At 44.7% G+C, this 24,625-nt stretch overlaps 1 protein-coding gene across 4 annotated transcripts in view; it reads left to right on the forward strand.

Annotated features, from left to right (window-relative positions):
- Clcn4 (chloride voltage-gated channel 4) overlaps positions 1–24,125 on the forward strand; it is a 77,527-nt gene extending 53,402 nt beyond the window's left edge. For 3 of the 4 annotated variants that reach the window (XM_023719532.1, XM_004635024.2, XM_023719534.1), the window contains exons 10-13: positions 2,656–2,842; positions 3,815–4,213; positions 10,270–10,486; positions 21,512–22,138. In XM_023719532.1, coding sequence (XP_023575300.1) covers positions 2,656–2,842; positions 3,815–4,213; positions 10,270–10,486; positions 21,512–21,602 — 894 coding nt within the window. In that variant the 3' untranslated portion in view covers positions 21,603–22,138. Of the gene's footprint in view, positions 1–2,655; positions 2,843–3,814; positions 4,214–10,269; positions 10,487–21,511 lie in introns of all 4 variants that reach the window. The other variant, XM_023719535.1, reaches the window with a different exon arrangement.
- Positions 24,126–24,625: the final 500 nt, after the last annotated feature.

Genomic DNA, 24,625 nt, shown 5'->3' on the forward strand with positions numbered 1-24,625 from the left:
GGAAGAAGCCCAGGGTTGGCCATGTTTGCATTAGAAAACAAGCTTTCCGCATCCATTGTGTTCTTGGACTGAGTTCCAGGGACTCAAGCTTAATATAGGCTGCTCCCACTGAAGAACCCACAGGTCTGGGATAGATACAGGTAAACACGGTGTTTGGAGACTTTGTGGTGTTGAGATTGTGTGGTCATTTTGTATGCTGTGCCAGTGCCATGAGACTGTAGAAGCAATGTGTCCGTGGCCTGCGTAAGACTAGAGCCGTGCCCGGGGGACTTTACATACATCCTCACACTTACTTTATCCTCGTCTCCTGTCTGCCATCTGTCCTGGTGATGGAAGCAGAGCTTGCACATGCTAGGCAGGCACTCTGCAACTGAAGCACAGCCCACGCTCTGCACACTGCCTCTGGAGGGCCAGAGCCCTTGCAAACTGCGTGAGCTCACGTGCTTCCAATGTTAGCAAAATCAGAGAAGACAAATTCTTTCATTCTTTTTAAAAATGCTCTGCTGGTGCTTCAGTCATACTTCAAAAGCAATTCCCAAAGAGCTTTCTTTGATGGGACCTGACACTGAATTATTAGTGTTTTTAATATATTTTCAATTGAGGTAAAAATGACAACATAAAATGAATCTCGTGGAAGTGTGCTCTTTGTTGGCATGGAGTACATTAATGATGTGGAGTGGCTGACGCCTCTGTCGGCTTGCAGAACACCTTCTCTCCCCCAGAGGAGTCCCCATCTGCAGATGCTCTCCTTTCTCCTTTTCTGGCAGCCACTCACTTGCTGCGTGTGTGTCCCTATAGATTCATGTACTGTGGACTTTTCATAGGAATGGGACGGAATATTTGCCTTTTGTCTCAAGTTTCTTCCATGGAGCTTGGTGTTGGCAAGGCTCATCCATCTGATAGCAGTGTTTCATTCCTTTTCTTAACTGGGTAGTATTCCATTGTATGGCCATTCCACGTTTTTTAAAAAATATATTTGGTACAGGGTCTCACTATGCAGCTTGGACTTACAGTGATCCTCTTGTTTTCAGCCTCCCCAGTGCTGGGATTATAGGCATGCACTACCATGCCTGAACGCATTCCACACTTTATCCACTGATCCTTTGATGGACTTTTGCATTGTTTCTGTATTGCTTATAGTTTTAGGAAAAAATATTCAGATATATTATTTATATAGAGCTGTACACAGGTGAATTTTCACAAAACAAATGTGTTGCATAATAAACACCCAGGACCAGCAGCAGCACGTCCTCCAGTCCCAAGAATGCCCTTTTCTTTTCCATAAATATTCCTTTCTTTGTGATACCTGTATTCTCTCTGTGTGTGTCTCTGTGTCTGTCTCCACTGCTTGAGATTGAATCCAGGACTTTCACATTAAGCTATATTCCCTGCCCTTTTGTGTTTGAATTTGATAAAAGGTCTTGCTCAAATATCCAGGTTGGGCTTAATATTGTGATCCTCCTGCCTCGGCCTCGCAGAGTGCTGGAGTTACAAGCATGCACCTCCACCATGGCCTAAATCCTCTCTTTTTAAAAAGTCTAAGAGATAGTGGGCTTGAGCGTAGTAGTCAAACACAGATTAGAATCCATGTCTTAAGAACAAGGATGGGTGGACTTGGTCCAACAACTGCCTGGCTTGGCTCCACCAGCTCCTAGCAAAGGGATTTAGTTTTGGGTCCAAGGGAGATGCTACTTGGAAGTAACAGAGATCAGTGACTGGAAAAAGGGGCTGCTCAGAAAAGCACAAACTGCCAAGGAGTGTTCCACACTCTAGAAGTTGTACATGGGGATTGAAGCATAATGTCAGTTGGGCTAAAGATCTGCCTATATGCTCTGATTGCTGCCTGTGGGGGCAGACAGAAAGGCAGCTGCTGTTGAGGATCCATGGTCACGTGGAATTGCCCTAAACATGGAGTCAGGTGTATTCTGCACCCATTTTGTAGCAGGCATGTTCTGTTTGGCCATTAGAGAAAACAAATGTATGATATTCTCACTCAACTCAGCAGAAAACATGCTACAACCAACATCTCTTAGGTTATGTAGTCTGTAACTTGGCTGGAGATAGCAGAATATAATACATACTTCGTTAGAAAGAGGGAACCCTCCTTCAGCTCTTCTGACAGTCACCATCCTTTCAAGAGGACAGTGAGCCCTTGAAAGGCTCTTTGCAAGATACCGGGCAGCTGCAATGACACATTCAACTTTTTCCCCCTTTTACCTGGGAGCTGTAGCAGGCCCTTCTTCTCCATTTTCATGCTGTGCCTTGACATTTAATTTTCAAAGCCAATCTGAATGACACAGCAAGGGGAGCAAGGAAGTGGTGAGAGTCCCTGGTGACACATGCACACTTCGAATGCTATTTGCAGTGGGGCTCATCCTCCTTTCATGCACAGCAGGCATACTGGCCAGCTTTTGAGAGAGAGGAAATCAAAGTGTCAAATTGCATTCTGTCCAAGTCGCAGCAGACTCTACTGCCTGAGCAGGTCAAATCGATTGCCTCACCTTTTCCCAGCAGACCCGTTTTGCAGAGTTGCACCTCTTTTGAAGGCTGCAGTCAAATGCAAGCTTGGGGAAGGGGACCTTGCTTCCTGGGTGTTGGGAGGTTGGAACTTGGCCTTGTTCCCTCAGGCTACTTTTCTCTTTGTGTTCCTTTGAGATTCCTTCAGGGCTCTTCATCCCCAGCATGGCTGTGGGAGCCATGGCGGGCAGGATGGTGGGCATTGGTGTGGAGCAGCTGGCTTACCATCACCATGACTGGATCATCTTCAGGAACTGGTGTCGGCCTGGGGCAGACTGTGTCACCCCAGGACTTTATGCAATGGTGGGGGCTGCAGCCTGTCTAGGTATGTCCACAGGTGGGGCATGGAGGAGGAGGGGTGCTGATCTGGCTTAGGACTGGCAGGGAGGAAGATGCAGGTTTGCTCAGTGGCGTTACTCAACGTAGTCTAGGTTGTGGTGGTAACAAGCAAACTCTGTCATGTCAGTGGATTAACATGTATCAAATTTACGTTCTGTTCCCTATATGGATGGAACAGAACAGAACAGAAATGGAAAAACATGAGTTAGCAGAAGACTTTTCCACCCAGCCATTCAGAAGCCCAGTCTGATGGAATCTTTACCATCTCACAGCTGTATACCTAGAACACTTGTTCTCAGTCAGAAATGATTTTGCATCCTTGGGACACGTGCAAAGTCTAGAGGGACACTTTTGATCATTCCTCTTGTATGTAGTGGGTGGGACTCCAGGGATGCTAATAAGCTTGCTGTATGTAGCATACAAGACAGTCCTGACAACAAAGTAATCCCATCCCAAATGTCGCTAGGACCGAAGTTAAAAAACCCTGGTTTAGGTTTATTAGAAGATTGGGAATTAGTTTGCATTCTCTTTCTGAATACTAAGGCATACAAAGGTGTGTCCCTCTCTAGTTTGATCCCTCAAAATCTCTACAATTTTCCAATTTATGGGTTGCTTTCTCAGGCAGAAGCCTGCATAGGGTACATAGACTCCACTCACAGGAAAGCCAATAATGTGGCCTGGGTTAATCAACAACCCAAGGTCCCTTGTAGGACTAGAGCCCCCAGTCAGGTGACTTCCAGATCCTCGATGCAAGGCTGAGTTTCATAGTGCCTGGTCTCCGTTTCAGGGCTCCCAGCATGGGCAGCATCTCATAGGAACCTCTCATTAGAGCAAATAGGAGAATTAAGAAAACTTGGATTGAATTGCATTTGCAACCCCTGAGCCTGTTTCCACAAATCATGCCCTCGTGAGGGTTTAGAATTAAGCTTTAGAATCTCACTTTTCTCTTCCATTGCAGGTGGAGTGACCAGGATGACCGTATCACTGGTGGTCATCATGTTTGAATTAACGGGTGGCCTGGAGTACATTGTGCCCTTGATGGCAGCAGCTGTGACCAGCAAGTGGGTAGCTGATGCCTTTGGGAAAGAGGGCATCTATGAGGCCCACATTCACCTCAATGGGTACCCATTTCTCGATGTGAAGGATGAGTTCACCCATCGCACCTTGGCCACGGATGTGATGCGGCCCAGGCGGGGAGAACCCCCGCTGTCTGTGCTCACCCAGGACAGCATGACTGTGGAGGATGTGGAGACGCTCATCAAGGAGACAGACTACAACGGCTTTCCTGTGGTGGTCTCCAGAGACTCTGAGCGCCTCATTGGGTTTGCGCAGAGGAGGGAGCTGATCCTGGCAATAAGTAAGGAGAGGGAGGTTTCCGTTTTTCTAAGCGGCCTTTGTACCTCTAGATTTATCAAAGGGGCTCAAAAGAATGTTTAGTTAGGCTGGTGCTCTTAAGCTTCAGTGCAGATCTGTCATCCAGAACCTAGTTAAAATGCATATTTGATTGAGTGGACCTGGGTGGGCTGACTCTGTACTCCCCACCCCCAAGCTTCCCATTCACACCAATGCTGCCAGCTCCCACGGTTTCAACCCAAGTACTGGGATAGATGCTTCTGGCCAGAGTGGCTGCTCTGTGTGCAGACCAGGAGGCAAGCTGCTGCTCGTACTGCTGCTGTTTGGGGGTGGGGGTGAGTGGGTGGGTGGGATTATTGGTTGAAAATGAGAAGAAGGGACGGTATGAGGTTCCAGAGTGGCCCATGCTGAGCTATTCTCAGAAAGCTGTGCTTTCAGGCAGGTTAACCACCTACCTAGGTGCTAAGGTCTCTCTGATACTTTGCTAGCCACTGCACAAGGTTTTGCTGCATTAAATGAATTATGTCCCATGAGGTCCACATGGGTTAAAGAATAGCATCAATAGATATCAGTTCTGTGTGATTATTTTCTCCTTACATTTGAACTGAAATCAGCTATGGAGCGGGGGATGGAGCATGCTATTGCCTTGGGGTAGAAGGAAGAGGGATGATTCCCAGGTGGGGTATCCCAAAGACAGGTAGCCCAGAGAAGCTGATGTTAGCTTCTTCAGAAGGGGAGTAGGAGGATTCCAAAGACAGGGAGAGAGGCCTGGGTGAGAGTCAGAAGGAGAACTTAGACACCATGCGCAGAAATAGAGCAGAGAACCTCAGAGAGTTGGAGTCTTGGGGATTTCAGGATTCAAGGAAGATCAGTAGAGCCCATCTTCCCACACATGGTGGACTCCATGCTCCGTGGCTGATTATCATTGCTCTGTAATGTGCGTAGCATCCCTGCATCCCATGGGACTGGCTCGTGGCATGGCTCCCATGTACATGTGACAGTGTTACTGTCCATTCCATCTTCCGCAGTACTCCTGCTGGGTGTCAGTGGGAATTTCTTTCCTGCATGTGGCTACTGGATGCCCCACTGTGAACACATTTTTACCAGAGAGCTGTTTCCTCCTCCTTTCCCTTTGTTTCTACGGTGTCCTCTTCCTAAGGTACTTCCCTTCAACTTGTAATACCTCTTCTCCATGATAAACAGCTTTGACATTTTTCTTTACAGAATCTTCCTCAAAAGTTTCATAAAAATTAGTTTAGGAAAGTTATATTATCCAATTTTAGTGCAAAGCTCAAGCATGTTTAAGTCTCCCAAACCAAAGACTGACCTTCCGTGTTGGACACCATAGCAAGCTTGTGCTCAAGTGTTCTGTGATGCTTCTCTCTATTGTAGGTCCCATCTCGATGAAATATTGCCATCCAAGTAATGAGGTTTTTAAAAGCTGTTTAAGTAGAGTTGGTTTTGTTTTAAAATAATGTAATCAGCAGTCTTTTAAATTTTATTCAATTCCTAAAATCTTTTAAGCACAGGTTGAAATTTAGAGACTCCAGAAGTAAATGTCACGGACTTCATTACCTGTTGTGCAGTTCTAGGCACACCTGCTAAGAAACAGCTTACTAATTTTGCTGAAACCCATTACTGTAATCAAGTGGGAAGCAATAATTGGCATCAACCGGTTAGAGAAGAAATGTAAGCTTTGCAAGTGAGCACTCTCGCAGAAGCTATGTTTGGAATGCCTGAAGAGGCACCACACAGTGTAAATAATACCTCTGTGCTTTCAATCAGGCCGATAATAGTGTAGAAACTGCTATTTACACGGCTTGTGGGAAGGCAAGACGTGTTTCACCCTCAGGAATCAGGAAAGCTCTTTTCCTGACCTGTGAAAAGAGAAGAGTCACTATATTCTTGCGGAGAAATTCCTGACCTGTATTTGAGGAGTCATATGTCCTTTTATGAATGTACAAATATGACATTAGCATTTAGCTAAAAGTATCCCAAATCACTTTCACTTTTGGGGGACTGGGAGCCAAGATTACCATAGGATGGATATAATTACAGTAAGAAAAAAGGGTAAATGAGGAAAATAACATGTCTTGTTTAAAATTGTACCAGCTGCTGACATGGAGCTGAAAATATTTAGTAATTTTCAGTCCATTTCTAGAAGGCCAAAGCACAGCCATTGTTTTTGGTAGAAAGCAAGTCAGCATCACCTGAGCAAGGTGAGCCTCTTCAGATTATTAGCATGTGACACTGTAGTGGACCATAGTTCAAACTCCTGGCAAATGGGCCTTTGCCTCTCTTTGTCTTTGGGAATATGAGGTGCTTCCTGTGCTCAGCAGGGCTCTGCTTCTTCTAGTCTTGAATTCTGTAATTAAGCTAGTAAGGGTTCAGGGAGGGCTCAGCGGGAAGCCACAAAGATGATTAAAGGGATGGAAAGTTAGAGTTATGGCAAAGAGTTAAGGGAACTCTCAAATTTTTTTGTCTGATGGATGACTTAATAATGATTCTCTAGCATATGGAAGATGCTTACTTGCAGAAAGGGATCTACCTCCAGGACTGAACCAGAAAATAAATGTCAGGTCTGGCAGATAAACCATTTAGGGATAAAGAGGTTTCTGCCTGGGTGGGCTGTTAATTTTTGGAATAGGTCATACAGAGCAGTGGTGTCAACTACTTTCTGCCAAGGATGTTAAAATATACAGAGATATATATGGAGAAGGACTTCTCTGTGCCTCAGTAGACCATAACTTGTAAAATAATCTGATGTCTCTTCATTACAGTCCTTACTTTTTATCGTATCATCTCTGTACTGACCACTATGGTGGTTGCTTCCAATTTTCCATTTCAGCCTTTCTCATGAATTACGCCTGCATTATGGAAGCATTTTTAGTGAATAAAATGATGGAATACTTCCTCCTTTAAAAACACAACTACTCCTGAGTTTTTGAACCTTAACACTATTGACATTTGTAGCTGCATCATTCTTTGTGTGAGGTCTGTCCTGTGCCTCGTAGGCTGCTGACCAATGTCATTGGTCTTAGCCCATTAGATGCCAGTAACACACACACACACACACACACACACACACACACACACATATATATATATATATATTTTTTTTACTTTTTTCAGTAACATCTTCCCTTTTCAGTTGTGAGAACTCCAAATGTCTCTAGATGTGGTACATGTCCCCTCAGGGTGGGAGTCAAGATTACTTCCAATTGAGAACCACTAATTGCTTACTAAATGTATGATTATTTGCAATCTTTAAAATTTTCTTGACCTATCGTAGTTCATGAAATCCATGTCAGCAGCACTTTATCATTTACTCCTTCTACATCTGGCATCATTGCCGCTAGAAAGTGGACAGTTGAGTTGAATATCCTTACCATGTGCTTATAAAATGTACAGCAGGTTTCAGGAGCTACGGCCACTGACATAGCTTTGGGAGAATATGTAATAAGCCTCCTACATTAAAAACATTTTTAAAAATGTAACTACTTGAACTTAAAACAATTAAAATGAATTTCGTTACATTTTCTTCAGTAAAAGCAATACACACTCATAGAATATTGGAAAAATCAGAAGCAAATGCAATTTTTAGAGGCACTAGTATTTAGTGTGTACTTCCTCTCTTTTAGGTCTCCTTGAAAATGTGAGTTTTGGGATTTTTATTTTGGTTTCTTTTCCAACTGAGGCTCCCAAGATTTCTTGGGGTCTGTGCGTGTAGACCAGAGATGGAGAACCCATGCCATGCATGCTGGAGAGGGCTGTTTGTGTCATTGAAAGCTCTAAGAAGTTCTCCAGTACCGGTCTAGACTGATAACACTGGCTCATCTGTTGGGTGAAGAGTTGACTTACCCTTACAAATAAGAAATATTTTCTGAGTGCTCGCCATATTCTTGCCATCTCCTAAGAGCGGAACTCCAGGGATGGCAGCACACAGTCTCTGTCCTTTGTGAATTTACATGTCAGGGTTTTGTCGCAGCCATATTGGTTGAGCTGGACATTCTGGTCCACAGTGGGAGTAGCTAGTTTACCCCAATGCAGAGTTGCAGCGTGCTCTTTTCCTAGTTTTTCTTCCACTCACCAGCTTTTGATCTGTGGATAGCACATCCACCTCCAAAGTTTGAAGCCTTAGAACAAGGTTGTATAATGCAGTTCCACAGTGACTTAGTAGAACCCTTCTAAAGAGGGCAAAAATTGCCATGTGGTGTAGCAATGAAGACAGCTCAGATCGCCAGCTCTGCCCCCGGCCAATGCCTGTGACTCTTGCATGGTATGAATAGCTCATGGGCTTTCCCTCATAACATCTTCTTTGTGGAACAGGCTTTATTCTACAGGTCAAGCAGAAGAGGGTATACTGATCTTTACTAGACTCACTTGTTCATGCATGCATGTGTGCATGTGGCAGGCAAATCTGTGTTTTGTATCTGTTGTTTTCTTCGTATTGTCTGGGCACTGGAAGTGCACTGGTCAGCAAGAGATCACAGAATGAGTGGCTGAGAGAATCAAGGATTCTAACCCAATGGGCAGATGCAGAGGAAATATAAGCTTGTTGTTTATTTCAGCAACTGTGTTGATGGTTCACTAATTTGTATTTGGTTTTATGAGAGGTTCAGCAAATCTACACGATCAGTTCTTGATTGGGGGTTTGTGGCTTGATCCAATCCTGATGTTCAATGCAGTTGTTGAAACGGATGGAAGCCTTATTATGTGGGACCTTATGAGAGTTGATTGGTCTATGGAAGCGAGCAAGTAAGTCCATGTTGACTATGACCCTCTTGTCTTAGTGCTTAAAGAAAGAACCATCATGGCTTAGGAGAAAAGTACACAGTGTGTAGCGTGCAGGACTTGCATTTGAAAACACGTTGTATGTCAGCATCGCTTTGTATTTGTGGTTGAATCATATCCTATTTGATGTAACTAGATTTAGATTGACCCATATAATGTGCAGGCATTTGCCCAGCAGGCCCTCTGTTCCTCTTTTCAACAGAGACCCCTTTTCAGATTCAGCCTGACCTCAAATGCTGCCGGTTTTCCATTAGAGTACTCTATGGCACTAAATGGCCTTAGAGGAGGCTGTTAGAATTTTATTTTTGAAAGAACAATATAGGTGAATAGTAGTCTTTGAGAGAGCAAGAAACATTATAGAAACCAGGATTCATTTTAAGACAGGCTCTGCTGTACTTTTTTCCTATCCTTTTCCCACGAACCAAAAGAAAGATTAAAATTCCAACAGAAGGAAAATTGCCTTGGAGAAATATCTTGAGACCAATGGATTTATTTCATGTGTGACTTAAAATAGCCTGGGTTTCTAGCATTGCATTAAGCTGTATTTCTAATGAGTTCCTGTTACCCTACTTTTCTTTAGCTTCACATGGCCTTGCCTACAGACTGAAATAGACTAATTGCTACCATAACAATTTTACTATCTTTCTTTGAAAAATCTACAAAATGGCCCATTTTTAAGAGAGGAGATCCAAGGAGCGGGGGGATGCAGCTTTTCTGGGGTTGTTTCTTTGGTCCCAAGGGTCATATTTGGGATTGAGCTGCATTTCTGGGCTGCGAGCCTGGGCTGGTCTTATTGGTTTCTTGTTCCTCTTAGGATTCATAATGCCACTTAGGCCATTTTAAAGTTTGTTTTTTAAAAATAATGTATTAAGGTCACTAGGCAGCTAAACGAGGTTTCTTGTCATGACAAACTTCAGCTCATGATGAGGTGAGGGAGTGTTTGGAAAGCAAGGGTGTATGACGGGCTATTTGGGGTGCTCTCAAGTCCAGGGGGCAGCAGGGAACGTCCCCCAAGGAACCATATTGGCCAGGATCATCTTGCAAGGCGTTGGCAGTGAATAACCTGATCATAGCAGGGCCCCCCTGCACAGCATAGGTCTGAGAGAGAGGCCAACTTCACAGGTGTTTGGCTGAAGCCTCCCATTCAGAATATGTCATGTTCCCTCTGAACCCTTTTCTGGACAATTGTGGTGCTATAGGGGGCAGGGTGGGGGCTACCTGAGGGAGTTTTGTGTGCCTTATTATTCTTGCTCACCCCCATTCTAGAGAATGCCAGACAGAGGCAGGAGGGCATTGTGAGCAATTCCATCATGTACTTTACTGAGGAGCCTCCAGAGCTGCCAGCCAACAGCCCGCACCCCTTGAAGTTGAGGCGCATCCTGAACCTTAGCCCTTTCACAGTCACGGACCACACCCCCATGGAGACGGTGGTGGACATCTTCCGGAAACTGGGGCTCCGCCAGTGCCTCGTGACACGGAGTGGGTGAGTAGCCAGACAAGCGAGGACAGGATATGTTCTGTGGCTGGACTCGAGGGAGCAAGGTGCTGACTAAGACAAGGCTCTGCCCTTGGAGTCCACTGGGATAGAGCAGCCCTAACAGATGGTACCACTGAGTTGTGGGAAGTGTGTTGAGCAGAAAATGTCCATGGGGCTTTGGAACTTAGTAGAGCCTGGAAAGATGGAAACAGCTGCCTAGCTCAGCCTGGAGGTTGAGTCCAAGGGGGAGGAGCCACAGGAGAAGGGCTTGGTGTTGGTTTGCTGCCACGATATGACATTCCAGTTAGGGAAGAGAGTACAGCCAGGTCTGTGGTGACATGTCATATATGCCCTTGAAAATCAGTGCTATGTAAAAGTGAGCAATGAAAATCACAGAGCTTATGGGCAAGTAGGTTAGGTGGATGGCGAGATAGCTCAGTGGACTAAGCACTTGCCTGGCAAGTGCAGGGACTGGGCTTTGATCCCTGGCACCACATGACATGCTGGCCCCACCCTCTGGTGTGCCAAGCCAGCCACTGAGACTAGGCCTGTGGTGTATACCTGTAATCTCAGTGCTGGGGAGGCTGAGACAGGAGGTTCACTAGGAGTCTGAGCTGTGTCGTGAGATCCTGGACCAAATAATTTTTTAAAAAGTTTTTTTTTTAAATAGGTTAAGTACACAGTACGCAGGAACCTCATCAGTGATATGTTGAAAGAGATGGGAAGGCCAGCAAGATAGCTCAGTGGACTGAGAGCCTGCTTTGGCAAATGCAGGGACCAGGATTCGATCCCTGGCCCCACATGCTGTACTGGCCCCACCCCCAGGGCACACTGAGCCAGCGACTGAGTCCAGGCGTGGTGGAACACACCTGTAATCCCAGAACTGGGGAGGCTGACAATAGGAGGGTCACCATGAGTGTGAGCTGTGTAGTGAGACCCTGCACCAAATACATTTTTAAAAAAGCGAGATGGAGACCTAATAAAGATGGCAGTTTTACATACGGTACATACACCAAATGGTTAAGAAACAAATGAGTGCAGCAGTCGATATGTCACTGCACCTTGAGGAGACCTGAAGTTGGCTGTGGAGTTCCTGTGTGAAGGAGGAGGATTGGAAATTGGAAGGGAGTCTGCATTGCAGGTGGGTGTGTGCAGCCGAGCCACATGTGACTTGAGGCCGCACGCACATGTTCCTGCAGTGTGTGTACACATGTATTTTGTGTTCAGCTGGGTGCAATTTTGTGTGCTTTCTTAGTTTCTCACGGATGAAGTCACACATAAGCAAAAGGCAAAATCCATGTTATGCTCAGGTCATTCTCTAATCTGTCAATCTTCTTGAGCAAGCTGCACCTCTCAAAGGGTACTGGGAAGCTGGGAGATGTGACAGCCCCATGGTGTCATCTCTGTTGCCATACTATTACTTTTTGCTTTGTGTCCTGAAGGCCCATGATGCTACCAAAGGGACAGTTTCCTGAGGGCCAGTCTTAGAGCTCAGTGACATCCCCCAAGTTCCACAGCCTTGGGAAATTGTGAAGGGCACAAATTGGCCTGGAACCTGGATCATCTCCTTATTGTTTTCCTTGTAGGGTGTGGGTTGGAGTGAGGAACTAGGCTGTAGAAATACTGAGGCCCAACATAGTTTACTGAGATCTTGGTGGAACCCAAATTAACCATCTAACGCAGTTAACATTTGTGCTGTTGGTTTATTTTATTTTGCAGTACTGGGGATTGATCTCAGGACCCTGTGCTTGCCAGGCAAGCACGTATTCTGAGCTATCTCCCTGGCCCAGTGGAGCTTCATCTTTTTTTTTTTTTTTTACACCAGGGTTTAAACTCACAACCTTGCTCTTGCCAGGCAGGCGCTTATGTCACTGAGCTATTTCCCCAGCCCTAAAATTCTTTGCCACTTGTGAAACACATTTTTTTTTTTTGTGGTGGTGGGGATTGAACTTAGGACTCTGCACTTTCCAAGCAAGTGCTTATTCTACTGAGCTATCTCTCTGGCCCTGTGCTGCTGGTTTAACATGGCAGTTCCCATCAGGGATGATCTTGTCCTCTAAAGACACTGAGCAATGTCTGTAATTTCGGGTGTCAAAACTGGAGGGTGGGCTACTGCCTTTCTCTAGAGAGTCAAGGCCAAAGATGCTGCTAAATATCCTATAATGCAAAGGACAGCTCACAAGGAAAAAAAAAACTGATCCAAAGTGTTCTGAGTGCTGCCACTGAGTGACCCTGCTCTGGATGTCATGTCTAACCAGATAAACAATCTGATTCATTTGACTTTTTTCTGCTGTCTGCGGGACAGGGGATAGGCTTTGCAAGGGGTTGAAAGTATGCATTCATACAGAGAACTCCTAGCAGGCAGCTTGAGGGGGTTCTTGGGTTTGAGGATAGAGGTCAGTCATTTTCACTGGTGAATTGTAAAGAAGCTCAGTGGGTTCTCAAATTCAAGCGTGCATTGGAATATCCCACAAGCTTGAGTCAGTGAAAGCCACTGTGTTTGGCCTCATTGCTGGGCTGTGATCCTTGAGGTTGGAGTGAGGTGGAAGAACAGGCATCTCTAACCAGCTCCCAGGCGGAGCTGCTACTCTGGAGACCCCACTCTGGAAGAGCTGAGGACCACTTCTGTGCTTGGTTTACAGCTCTTGGCAGTGTGCTAGCTTGAGCCATCTCAAGTGTGTGGCAGTTTCTCCTCGCCTTTAAAATAATAATCCAAAGTCACTTATCATTGGAATTCCCAGTTCAGGCAGGAAATTTTGCCCTTAACACCCTCTCACACCTCACAGAGCCCCACAAGATTTTCCTGTGAAGATCTGGGTGCTGAAATTGGCTCTGAATGTTCTGCGAGAAAACAAAATCACACTCTCTCTCTGCTGCTACATATTTTAAACAAACACAGATGCTGATGCATTCGTGCCGGCGGGGCTGCTTGTTTCTGGCCTTTCATCTTCCATCTCTTTGGGCTTTCAGCCAGGGCGGGCCCTGCTCAAGCCAGTTGGAGCTTTTGATGCATTCCTTCACTCTGTGCCTTCCCTGCTTGGGATGGCTGCAAGCTGGAGCTTGTCTCCAGACCTAGAGCATTTGCAAGACTTCTCAGGGCCTGGGTCTCAAGGTCTTCTTCAGCCCAGACCAGGAAGCAGAAGCGTCTTTTTCCCTGTGATGCAAAAATCTAGGAAACCTAGACTGAATTTGAGTGTGAGTCCCCCTCTGCAGGTTCTAGAAAAGAAAAGTAAGTAGGGGAGGTGGTGTCTGGTTTTCCCCATCCTTGTTAGGTGGTCTGCAGGGACTGGGTATGCAGCTTTCTCAGAAGAGCCCCAGTGCTCACATCTCCATTAAGTTCTTGGTCAGAGATCTGGTATTTGTAATTCACTGCATTTGCTTGAGCTGCCACCCAGATGGGATAGAAGTTCAAGCACTTGATTTAAATCAAATAGGACATCACATGCCACTAATGAAGCCTTCTGAATTTGATGTTGCCTCCTTCTGAGTTGATGTTCGGCTTTCTTCTGTGATAATTACTGTTGCAGGGCACAATTTATGCACAAGTCCAAGGCAGCTTCTGAATTCATATTTCCCCAGAGTGATTCTAATCCACCAACTTTCAGACATTATAGTCACAAGACTTTTAAGAGGAGATTTGCAGAACTGTCACTGCTTGATCTTTTTCTCCTTTTTTTGAAATGGAGTCTTTGCTATGTTGCTCAGGCTAGTCCCATGCTCCTGGGCACAAGTGGTCATTCTGCCTCAGCCTCCTGAGGAGCTGGGGCTACAGATGCCTGTCCCATAGCATCCAACTGTACCTGATCATGTTATTCTGTCTCCAAGGTAAGAGAAAGAAAGTATCTATGAAGAATGGAGGCTTTATAGATATGAGAAGGCTCTGTGTGTGTGTGTGTGTGTGTGTGTGTGTGTGTGTGTGTTTTCGGAGGCTTCTTATCACTTCTCAAACCCAAGTGGGCATATGTTTTCAAAAAGACATTGGCTTAATCAACATTTAACTGATCCTCTGTTTAGGCTGAGAGCTGAGAACTAAAGAACACTCAAAAAGTGTTACAAAAAAGTGATGGATCTTGTCTTTTTTTTTTTTGTGGTACTGGGGATTGAGCTTATGACCTTGCGCTTGCCAGGCAAGTGCTTATTCTACAGAGCTATCTCCCCAGCTCAGGATCTTGTCATTTTTTAAGGTATATGGACATAACCTAGTGCATATCGTGTCATGCAAGGCAGGCACTGCAGTACAGAATGTCCTGAGATAGGCTTTCCAATAGGAAAGAGATGGTAGAAGACGAAAGAGGCGTTTAAGTGGAGAGACTGCCTGCTAGCTGCCTTGCAAGCTGTGAAGGCCTTCCCATCCCTAGTCTAAGCACATCCAACAGTGCCCTGTGGGCCCACCTGCTCACTCCTTCTCAGATTGATTTTTCTCCTCATCATGGCCACAAGAGTGGCATATTGTGTAAACATGAGCTGCTGGCCTTATAACTGTTCCTTTTTAAAAAATTTTGAATAGGCAACCCAAATGCCAATATTTGCTAATGTTCACATTTTTACACTTCCATCTATTCTCTTGCCCTTCATTTTGCAATTGTGCTTTCTTTCTAAAATTTTTTTTAATGTATTTAGTCATTGTAGGGCCTCGCTATGCAGTTCAGACTTGTGATGATCCTTCTGCTTTCAGCCTCCCCAGCACTGGAATTACAGGTGTGCACCACTACGCCTGGACTCTGGCCAGCTCAGCCCACCCTGGGGGTGGGACTGGTGCAGCATGTGGTACCAGGGATTGAACTGTGGTCTCTGAGCTTGCCTAAGCTTGTCTAAGCATAGTCCACTGAGCTATCTTGCTGGCCCCAATTCTGCTTTCTGACAGAGGTCAGGTAGAACTCTTCTACCTGCTCATTGTTGCCATCAACAGCTTCTTAGCCTCTGAATGTGAGTGGAACTTTGGGTAGCCCATGAAGCCTGGCATTTTTTACTGATTTAATTCTTCATTTTATAACTTCCTAAAATGCATAATTTGGTTTTTCAGTAGGAAATGTATTGTGCATTCATTAACACACCATCAACTTTAGAACTTTTCTATCACTCTAAAAGAATCTCTATAGCCTCTAGCCATCATCTCCTTCTACCACACCCCTTGGCAACCACTAGTCTACTCCTGATCTCTGTAGCTTGGCCTCTCTGGACATGCCCCAGCCATGTGTTGTGCAGCTATATACTGTGTGGTCTTTTGTGTCTGGCTCCTCTCACTTGCTGTAGTATTTTCCAGATTCATCCATGTTACTTCACTCTGTTTATAACTGAACAATCTTTCATTGTATGGCTCGACCACATTGTGTTTATTCAGTCTTCTATGATGGACATTTGGGTTGTTTCCACTTTGGGCTATTATAAATAATACTGTTACAAAGAGGATTCAGGTAGAAGATTTGTGTAGACATATGTTTTTATTTCTCTTGGGTATATACCTAGAAATGGAATAGCTGAGTCATGTGGTAACCCTATGTTTAATTTAGTCTGTCCCCTTCTTCCCTCCCACCTCCCTTCCTATTGAGATATAATCCACAAACCATCAAATCCACTCTCTTGCATTGTACACTTCATAAGATTGTGTAACCATTGGCTTGTTCTAATTCCAGGACATTTTCCATCTCTTCCCCACAAATCCCCATTCTGAGCAGTCACTTCTGCCCCACCCTCCCCCAGCCACTGGCAACCACTAATCTAGTTTCTGCCTTTAAGGATTTGCCTGTTCTGGATACTGTGTAAGTGGCATCATCCTGAATATGGCCTTTACTTAGAATAATGCTTTCAAGATTGACCCATGTTGTAGCACATACCAGTGCTTTGTCCTGTTTATGGCTGAATAACACTCCACCATGTGGGTGCACTACATTTACTGATTGGCTCAGTTAGGTTCTCTGTATATTTGAGATAAAGATACAGTTCCCTAAGGGGCAAAGCGCTACTCAAGGTTAAAGGGAATTGGATGGAGAGTCAGCCCCATCCTGGCTTCTTCCAGGTGTCCTATTTCTTTCTTTCTTTTTTTTTTTTTTTCTTTTTGCAGAACTGGGGATTGAACTCAGGCCCTTGTGCTTGCCAGATAAGTGCTTATTTTACTGAGCCATCTCCCCAGCCCCAAGGTGTCCTATTTCTTAAAGCATGATCAGCTGCCAGAGGCAGAGCTGTGCTGAGTGGGAGCCATCAAAAGCTTTGGGTATGAGTCACAGGCCCCAGAGGATATCAATGCCATCCATACAGCAGCCTTCAGTAAGAGTGCGGGGTAGATCGGGGGCAGTGAGAAGGGATGCAGCAGCAATCTCTAAGGATCCAGACTCCTAACATGTTGGGAAACCTGTGCAGTGACATCCTGAGGATGCAGGGCCATGCGGGAACTTCTGTATTCCGTTCTGATAGCATGGTGTGTGTGTACCCATATAGGGTCGCTCTCTGTCTCTGTCTCTGTCTCTGTCTCTGTCTCTGTCTCTGTCTCTGTGTCTCTGTCTCTGTCCATGTCCCTGTCCCTGTCCCTGTCCCAACTTTCCTCCCTTCTTTTTTCTCTTCCTCCATCCTGCCCTCTTTCTCTGTCTCTCCCCTGGAGACTGAATCTGAGGCCCTCAAATTGACCTACATCCCTCAATCCTTTTCATTTTTTATTTTGAGACAGCCCCATTAGGTTGCTCAGAATGGGCTTGATCTCACGATCCTCCTGCCTCAGCCTCCCAGAGTGCTAGAATTACAGTCATGTGCTACAATGTTCTGCTTAGACTACTCTTATTTGAAAGCTCCCAGTAGGAGTGATATTAAAAGTTCTGGAGAGCTGGTGTTAGATAGTCGTCCTTGGTTAAGAATTGTGATGAGCTCAGTTGATTTGTAAAAGTGATATGATAGTGGCAAGGGCTGTTCACCTCTACAGTTGTGCAGGAGGGACCTCCCTGGGGGTGCCTGTTTGCTTTTACACAGTAGCCCTTCTCAATGTGAGAGCCACCTCCCCTGTGTATTTACTGCTCCCTTGAAATTAATTAGCATCATCAATGCAAAGACAAAATGTATCAGACCTGGATCCCAGGAGGAAGCCTCTTTTCTTTCCCTGGGTCTCTGAGCCTCCATTGTGCTGCAGGTCCACAGATCTGGGCTGCTCTTGTGAGCTTCCAGGGTGAAGGACAGCTGTAATGAGCCAGGCGCTCACTGAAGCTTCCACAGAAACAGGTGATTTGGCCAAGCCCTGGGAAGAGCGCCCTGAGAAAATGCTGACCTCTCACTGAGGGAATGTAATTGCCCTTGTTATGCAGTTGACCCCAAGCAGCTAAGGCAAATCAGGATGGAGAAGCTTTCAGGAGCCACCTGCTGAACTTAGCAGCGAGGCAACCAGAGCCTTTGCAGGGTCCGGATTCCTTCAGCCATGATCATACTCACATAGTCACATTCCTGGGCCAAGTGGGCATTTCACTACAGAAGGATTTTTTTTTCTTGGCTGGCTCAGGATGCATTAAGGGCAGGTCTGGTAAGGCATGAGGATCTGGGGATCAAGCCACAGTATCCTGCACCTGACTGCGTTTGCTTAAGCAGGCACTTAAACAACTGAGCTAACTGGCAGGTCCCTGCATTTCACTACAAAGAAGACTGGTGGCATATGGTTCCTTTAGGTGTCATTCAGGATTATAGCAACATTTGTGGAGTGAGCTAGGTAGTATAAATTGGTTCTTACACATACATCTTCTGGAATTTTACCTGCTGCAGAAAGGGCAGCACTCAGAGGGCATTGTCCTTTTGCAGCTGTTCGATGCAGAGGTATTTGAAGAACTACTATGCACTGAATTGTGTCCCCACCTCTAGATTCCTTGGTGGAAGCCTTAGCCTTCCATGTGACTGTTGGGATGTAGTCCTTTAAGGAGGCAATTCATGTTAAATGCGCCTATTAGTATGGGCCCTAAATCTATGGGACTGATGTCTTCCTAAGAAGAGGGAGAAACGAAGGGAATACATAGATCAGAGAAGAAGCCACATACAGACACAGCAAGAGGTGGCACTGTCATTCTGTAGCCCAAGGACTGTGGCCTTTGGAGCCAGTGATCATGTGAACGCCTTGATCTGACACTAAAAATCTAAATTTCTGTTATTTAAGCCACCTCAGCTATGGTATTTTGTTACTGCAACTTGGGTGTTTAATAAAAAGACTCAGATTCAACACAAAAGTTTTGTTGAGCAGCATCTTGTTTTCTGGAGTGTCTCCAGTTTTATTGTACTGTGATACATTTTAGACAGCTGTTTAAAGTAAGGCATGGCCATGGCTAAAGTTGAAATATCCCAAACAGCCCGAGGAAACAATCCCCTGGTTCCTGGCTGTGTCCCCCTTTGCACTTCTCTGTACTCTCGTCAAGCTAGCAATCAAGCAAGCACCCCCCCACTGCCGTTTAGCCTGCTTTTTGTTTCTTTTTGTTTTATTTGTTTGTTTGTTTATTTATTTACTTATTTTGTGGACAGCTCAGCCTGCCCCTGGGGGTGGGGCTGGCATGGCATGTGGTACCTAGATTCGAACTGTGGTCCCTGAAATTGCCTAAGCTTGCCTAAGCAGGCACTTTAGGCTGCTGAGCTATCTCACCAGCCCCTAGTCTGCTTTTAAAGGCCCCCTTTTGCTGTTTTCCTCTCTCCTAAAGATGCTCCCCTTAGATGGAGGGGAAGGGGCAGTATTTTCTTTTTCTTTTTTTTTAAATTTTATTTATTAAATTTTATTTATTTTTGTGTGTGTGTGTGTGTGTGTGTGTGTGTGTGGCCAGCTCAGCCCACCAGGGGGCGGGGCTGGCTGGCATGTGGTGCTGGGGATTGAACCGCAGTCCCTGTGCTTTGCTAAGCTTGTTCTGAGTAGGTGCTTTAGACCACTGAGCCATCTCACCAGCCCTAATATATTAACTTTTTTGTATCTGCTAAACTACTCTGGGAGATCTTTTTATCTTAGGAAATACTTTCTTTTCTTTTCTTTTTTTGGTGAAACCCGGGATTGAACTCAGCCCCTGCGCTTGCCAGGGAAGCGCTTATTCCACTGAGTCATCTCCCTGGCCCCTGGGGCAGTATTTTCTATCACCTGTCTAACTAGGACGAGAACTGGGGAAGAAAACACAAGGAATAAATCACATTTTCAAGGTTGTGCAAGGTGAAATGTGATCAAATAAACAGAAGTGTGAATTACAGCCTGACTTTCTCACCAGGTGTAACTGATATGAATACCCTTTGGAATACTTGTGTCACCTCTTATGACTATTCGTAAAAGGTGCATTTTGGTATTTTTAACTTTAAAAGATGACAGGGTATTACAGTTGTGTTTTCTGAATTTTTTTTTTTTTTTGTATATCATCATTTTACATTGACATAGAGTATAACCTGTCTTTTTTTTGTGAGTACCAGTGGGGATTAGACTCGGGACTTTTGCACCAATCTATATCCCCAGGCCCTTACTAGGTTTCCCAGGTGGGACTTAAACTTGCCATCTAGGATCTGCTTTAGCCTCTGAAGTAGCTAGGATTACAGGTGTGGACCTATTACTGTTGGTCCTCTGAAGCCTGTCATTTTGATAGCTATATAGTATTCCTATGTGAGACTGTTATAGTTGCTTCCTGATTCTCCTTTTCTTGGTGTGATGGCGGTACACTGAACAGTTGTTTGCAAACATATTTGCCAATAGAATTTACATTTCAAAGAAGTCATGTACGTCATCTTCTATCAAACCTTACACTTTGCCTGCGAGGCATGATTTGTTCCTGTGGTTTTCATTGCAGTGCTTAATAAAACAATATATCAAAGGTTGCTGTGGACAGTTGTACAGATGGGCACTACGGAATTGAGAGCACTGTTGCACTGTGGTGTTTGTGACTGGTGCTCCTAGGGGTTGGGTGGTACATAGCTGAGGGGGTCCTATGCAACAGACACTGGCAAAAGTCACATTGTTTTTATAAATTGAAGCCAATGGAATTGTGGAAGAGGAGGTAACTTGCATATATGACCAGAGGTAAATGCTTAACTTTATCCTTCCAGTAAAATCGAATTACAAATAGAATCGATTTTATCTTATACTTAATTTTTTAAAAAAATATTTAGTACAGGGTCTACAGGGTCTACTGGGTAGACCAGATCAGACTGGTAGTGATCCTCCTGTTTTCAGCCTTCCAAGCACTGGGATTATAGGCACTTACCACCATGCTCAGTCTCAATCCCTGTCTCAGTGTGCCCCGGGGTAGGGCCTGCACAGCACGCAGGCGGGGATTGAGCCCCGGTCGCTGCGCTCTACCTAAGCAGGTGCTTCAGTCTGCTGATCTATCTGGCCGGCCCACACTTAATTTTTTTACATTTAAAATTCCTTCTACTTGGAATTTCTTGGTGTGGTTAAATTTTGACAGTGGCTTACATCAGCACTTCTTTCATTTTTTGGGGGGGAGACAGGGTCTTGTTCTGGGGTTCAGGCTGACCTTCAACTTGCTACGTAATCCAGGCTAGCCTTGAATTCACAGTGATCCTTCTGCCTCATCCTCTCCAGTGCTGGGATTACAGGCGTGCACCACCATGCCAGGCTCATAAGCACTTTTTAAATTGATTATAGTCTTGAAGTTAGGAGGGTGTATTAGTCATTATAAGCTTACGGCTGTAATGAACACGCTTGCAATCTCAGTGGCCTAATGTAGTACAGCTTTCTTTTTCTTATAGCTCATAGCATTTGTGAGTTGCAGGTGTAGGCTCTTGACCACACAGTCTGGCATGGATAGACCTGTTTTTTTTTAAATCAGTTGTCCCTCAGTCTGTCCTCTCTGCATCACTGTCTTCTCTGCCTCTGGCTACCAAATGAGATGTGCAGAAGAACTGAGAGTAGCATCTGTCACCTTCACCTCTAGGTCATTTGGCCAGAACTGAGTCCACGGACCTTTCCCAACCATGAGGGATGCTGGGAAACCTCACCTAACCCTGTGCTCAGGTGGAAAGGCACTGGGGCTGATGGAAAGGTGTGGGTCCATGCTGCAAGGCTGATCTCTGATTTTCTTTCCACTGCAGGAGACTTCTTGGCATCATCACCAAAAAGGATGTTCTGAGACACATGGCCCAGATGGCAAACCAGGACCCTGAATCCATCATGTTTAATTAGCAACAAAGTGGCGATTATTTTGAAAAAAACATTGACTATATCATTTTAAAAGAAATAAACAAATGATGCATTATGATACCAGTGACAGATCATGCACTGGCAGCAGCAGAAACACTTTGTTTGAAAGGAGGGGAAGAAGGATGAAACATTTTTTTTAAAAGCAAAACCATCAATGATAGACATTTTATAGCTTTAATCCCATACGAGTTTCAAGCTGTGTTTCTTAATGAGTTTGCTAACTGCTGTGGGGCATGTGGGTGGGTGTAAATGATGTGGTTTATATGATAACATGGAAAACAAGTGCTGAATGGAGAAGCTTTGACCCCTTCTGCTCAAGGCTGATGTTTGTAACTTCAGAACACAGGTGAAACCTTGAGTCCAAAGGACAAAGGGGTACTGGCATGGCAATGTCCTTATTTATTGATTCTTGAAAATTTGCTGCTATGTTACTGAATCATACTAAAGACAGTTGCACTTACTTTGCTGGAAAAGAAAATGAAATTAAAGTTCAACAGAGTGAAAGCTGCAAGTCTGCCCCCATGAGTCTGCTCGTGACTGTCCCATTTCTTGCTCCTGTTTGCAGCCCATGTCCCATTATTTTTTCTCTATCAGTTTTGAGCCAACACATGGATGCTCACCATGATGACCTTGAAGAAACCATTTTACTATGTCAGACCAGCATCTTGGGACTGACCGGCCCTGTAGGCCTGGACTATGAACTACTGGAGCATGTTGTGCTGCATGTTGTTTGCTCTTATGTGAGAGGCTGCATCCTTATGTTGAGGGACATACACTTGGGTATTGATTTACATCCCCATTGCATTTGCTTCACTTACTTATTGCTGTTGCCTGTGCATTCTTAATAATTGATCAGTCCAGCACTTTCCATGGGTCGTGGCCTGTATGTGCTCTGCTTGCAGCAAGCATGGTTTAATTTCCAAGTAGCATATGCAGGAGTCAGAGCTGGCTCCCCAGTGTTTCTACTTATTTTTCCTCTCAGGTTTTTTTAGATATGTCTGTGAAGAGGATGAGGTGTATGAGTTCTCAGTGGGAACTCCTCCAAGTGGATTGGAGGAGAAATGCTAAATTGATTCTAAATCTGTTCCATTCTCCTCTCTGTAGGATGCAAAATATCCAGCTTTAATGTCTAGGGGTGCACTTTCATACTAGCAATTACAGCACAGAAGGACAGAGTTCAATTTTGTATAGCTGATTTAAGCATTGGGCCTTTAGTCACACCTAATGCCACATTTATTCTATTCATCAGGGCTTCTGTCTTTTCTGCAGGAAAGAGCTATGCTATATTTTAGGCCCATTCTGTGGTTGGTTCTATTTACCCTACTTGCTCTTCACTTCAGTCTTTACTCTTCCTTTTCCCCAGAATCGTCCTCATCCCTTTCCATCTCATTGTTCTTGGATATTGATGTTTGAGGTTTGTGTGCACCTGACTGCAAATAACAGAAAACTCCCCAAATAGTGAAGGGCTGAATAAGAAACCTGGGAGAGAGGCACTCCAGGACTGCCTCCGTAGTATCAATAGGCATCAGAACTCTTAGGCATTTCTTTCCTACCATCCTCATTCTTGGTCTTTGACTTCTTACCTTGTAGTTGCAAGGTGGTTGCCAAACCTCAGAAGAAGAAGAAGAAAGAGGCTGTCAACAAGGTATAATGTCTGTATCATGAAAGCAGAGGTCTCCCTGACACGTTTGGCTACACCAGTTGGTTAGAATTCTGTCATATGGCTTCCCTTTAACTACATTCGAGTCTGGGAAGGAAAAGGTTTAGCTAGGTGCATTACTCTTTGAAATTTTGATTCTCATGAGGAAGAGGGATTGGTCTTGGGAGGAAAATAAATCTGCTGTGTGAAATCCCATTGATGTAACCCTGCCATTGCCCTTTGTGTCTTCCATACTCATTCTTAATACACTCCTCCCAACATTCCTCTAAGTGCTTTGTTCTTACCTCTTCTCCCAGATAAGATATCAAACACCTGGTCAGAACCCACCATCTCTTAGCCCTAATAAGAATTTTCATTTCTCCAGAAACTGAGGTACAAATGGATTGCTAATAAAAATTCTAGTTGTAGAAAGATACTCATTCTCTGGATTAAAATGTTTAAGTCAGGTCATGCTGTCAACCATAGAAAATTTGTTTCCATTATTAATTGCTCCCCTCCAGGGTAATATCAAATAGATACACTGGCAGGGAAATACCAGTTAATAGAGAATTTCAACTTTGGCCGTAGAAGGAAATTCATTGTCTCATTCAAAGCAGATAAATATGAATCAGTAGATCTTAACATTAGTGTTATTGGGGTTTCCATTGACCATGCGCAGTTGGGGCAGAATTCTCCTGGGCTTTAAAATCCTAAGGCTTTAAAGTTTCCCTCATGTAGTTTCCCCCACTCCTATGTGGCTTGCCTCAGAGCTGACCAGTAATGGGAAAGAGTACTTATCATAGTCTGGCCTCAATCTTGGAGGCCTCTTAGCTAAAACAGGTAGATTCACAAAGAACAGAAAACAGTGGATAAGGGAAACTACCCGCTCAGGCCCCCCTCCTGTCCCTCTTTTGGACAGGAGCTTTCTTTCTCTCAATAAATATATTCTGCTCATAAAAAAAAGAAAACAGTGGATAGGTCAGTGAAATCACAGAACTTTCTTCTAGTGAAGCCAGGGAGGGGGCTTTGGATGGTTTGCTCTAGGTCAAGGTCACCAAAGGTGAAATTAGAGTTATGCCCTTCCCCAGCACTCAGCATAAGAGATGTTGAGGAATGTATGAGGACACATTGAAAAGATGACTTTGGAAATCACTCAGTCTTTTTTTCTTTGCAAATTGATCCTCCAGTCTGGTGTGGGGCTCACGATCTCCATAAGAAGACAGGGCTAGACAGGCAGATGAAAGTGTGTGTGTGGCGGAGGGGTGTACAATCAGGACTGCTGCCCCTTATGGCTTCTTCCTAGAGAGTCCTCAGACATGTGGCCCACCCACTTGCAAAGGTCTCATCTGAGCTCCAAAGGTACACT

This window comes from Octodon degus, unplaced genomic scaffold (genome assembly GCF_000260255.1).
Source record: "Octodon degus isolate 3935 unplaced genomic scaffold, OctDeg1.0 scaffold00069, whole genome shotgun sequence".
Classification (NCBI taxonomy): domain Eukaryota; kingdom Metazoa; phylum Chordata; class Mammalia; order Rodentia; family Octodontidae; genus Octodon; species Octodon degus.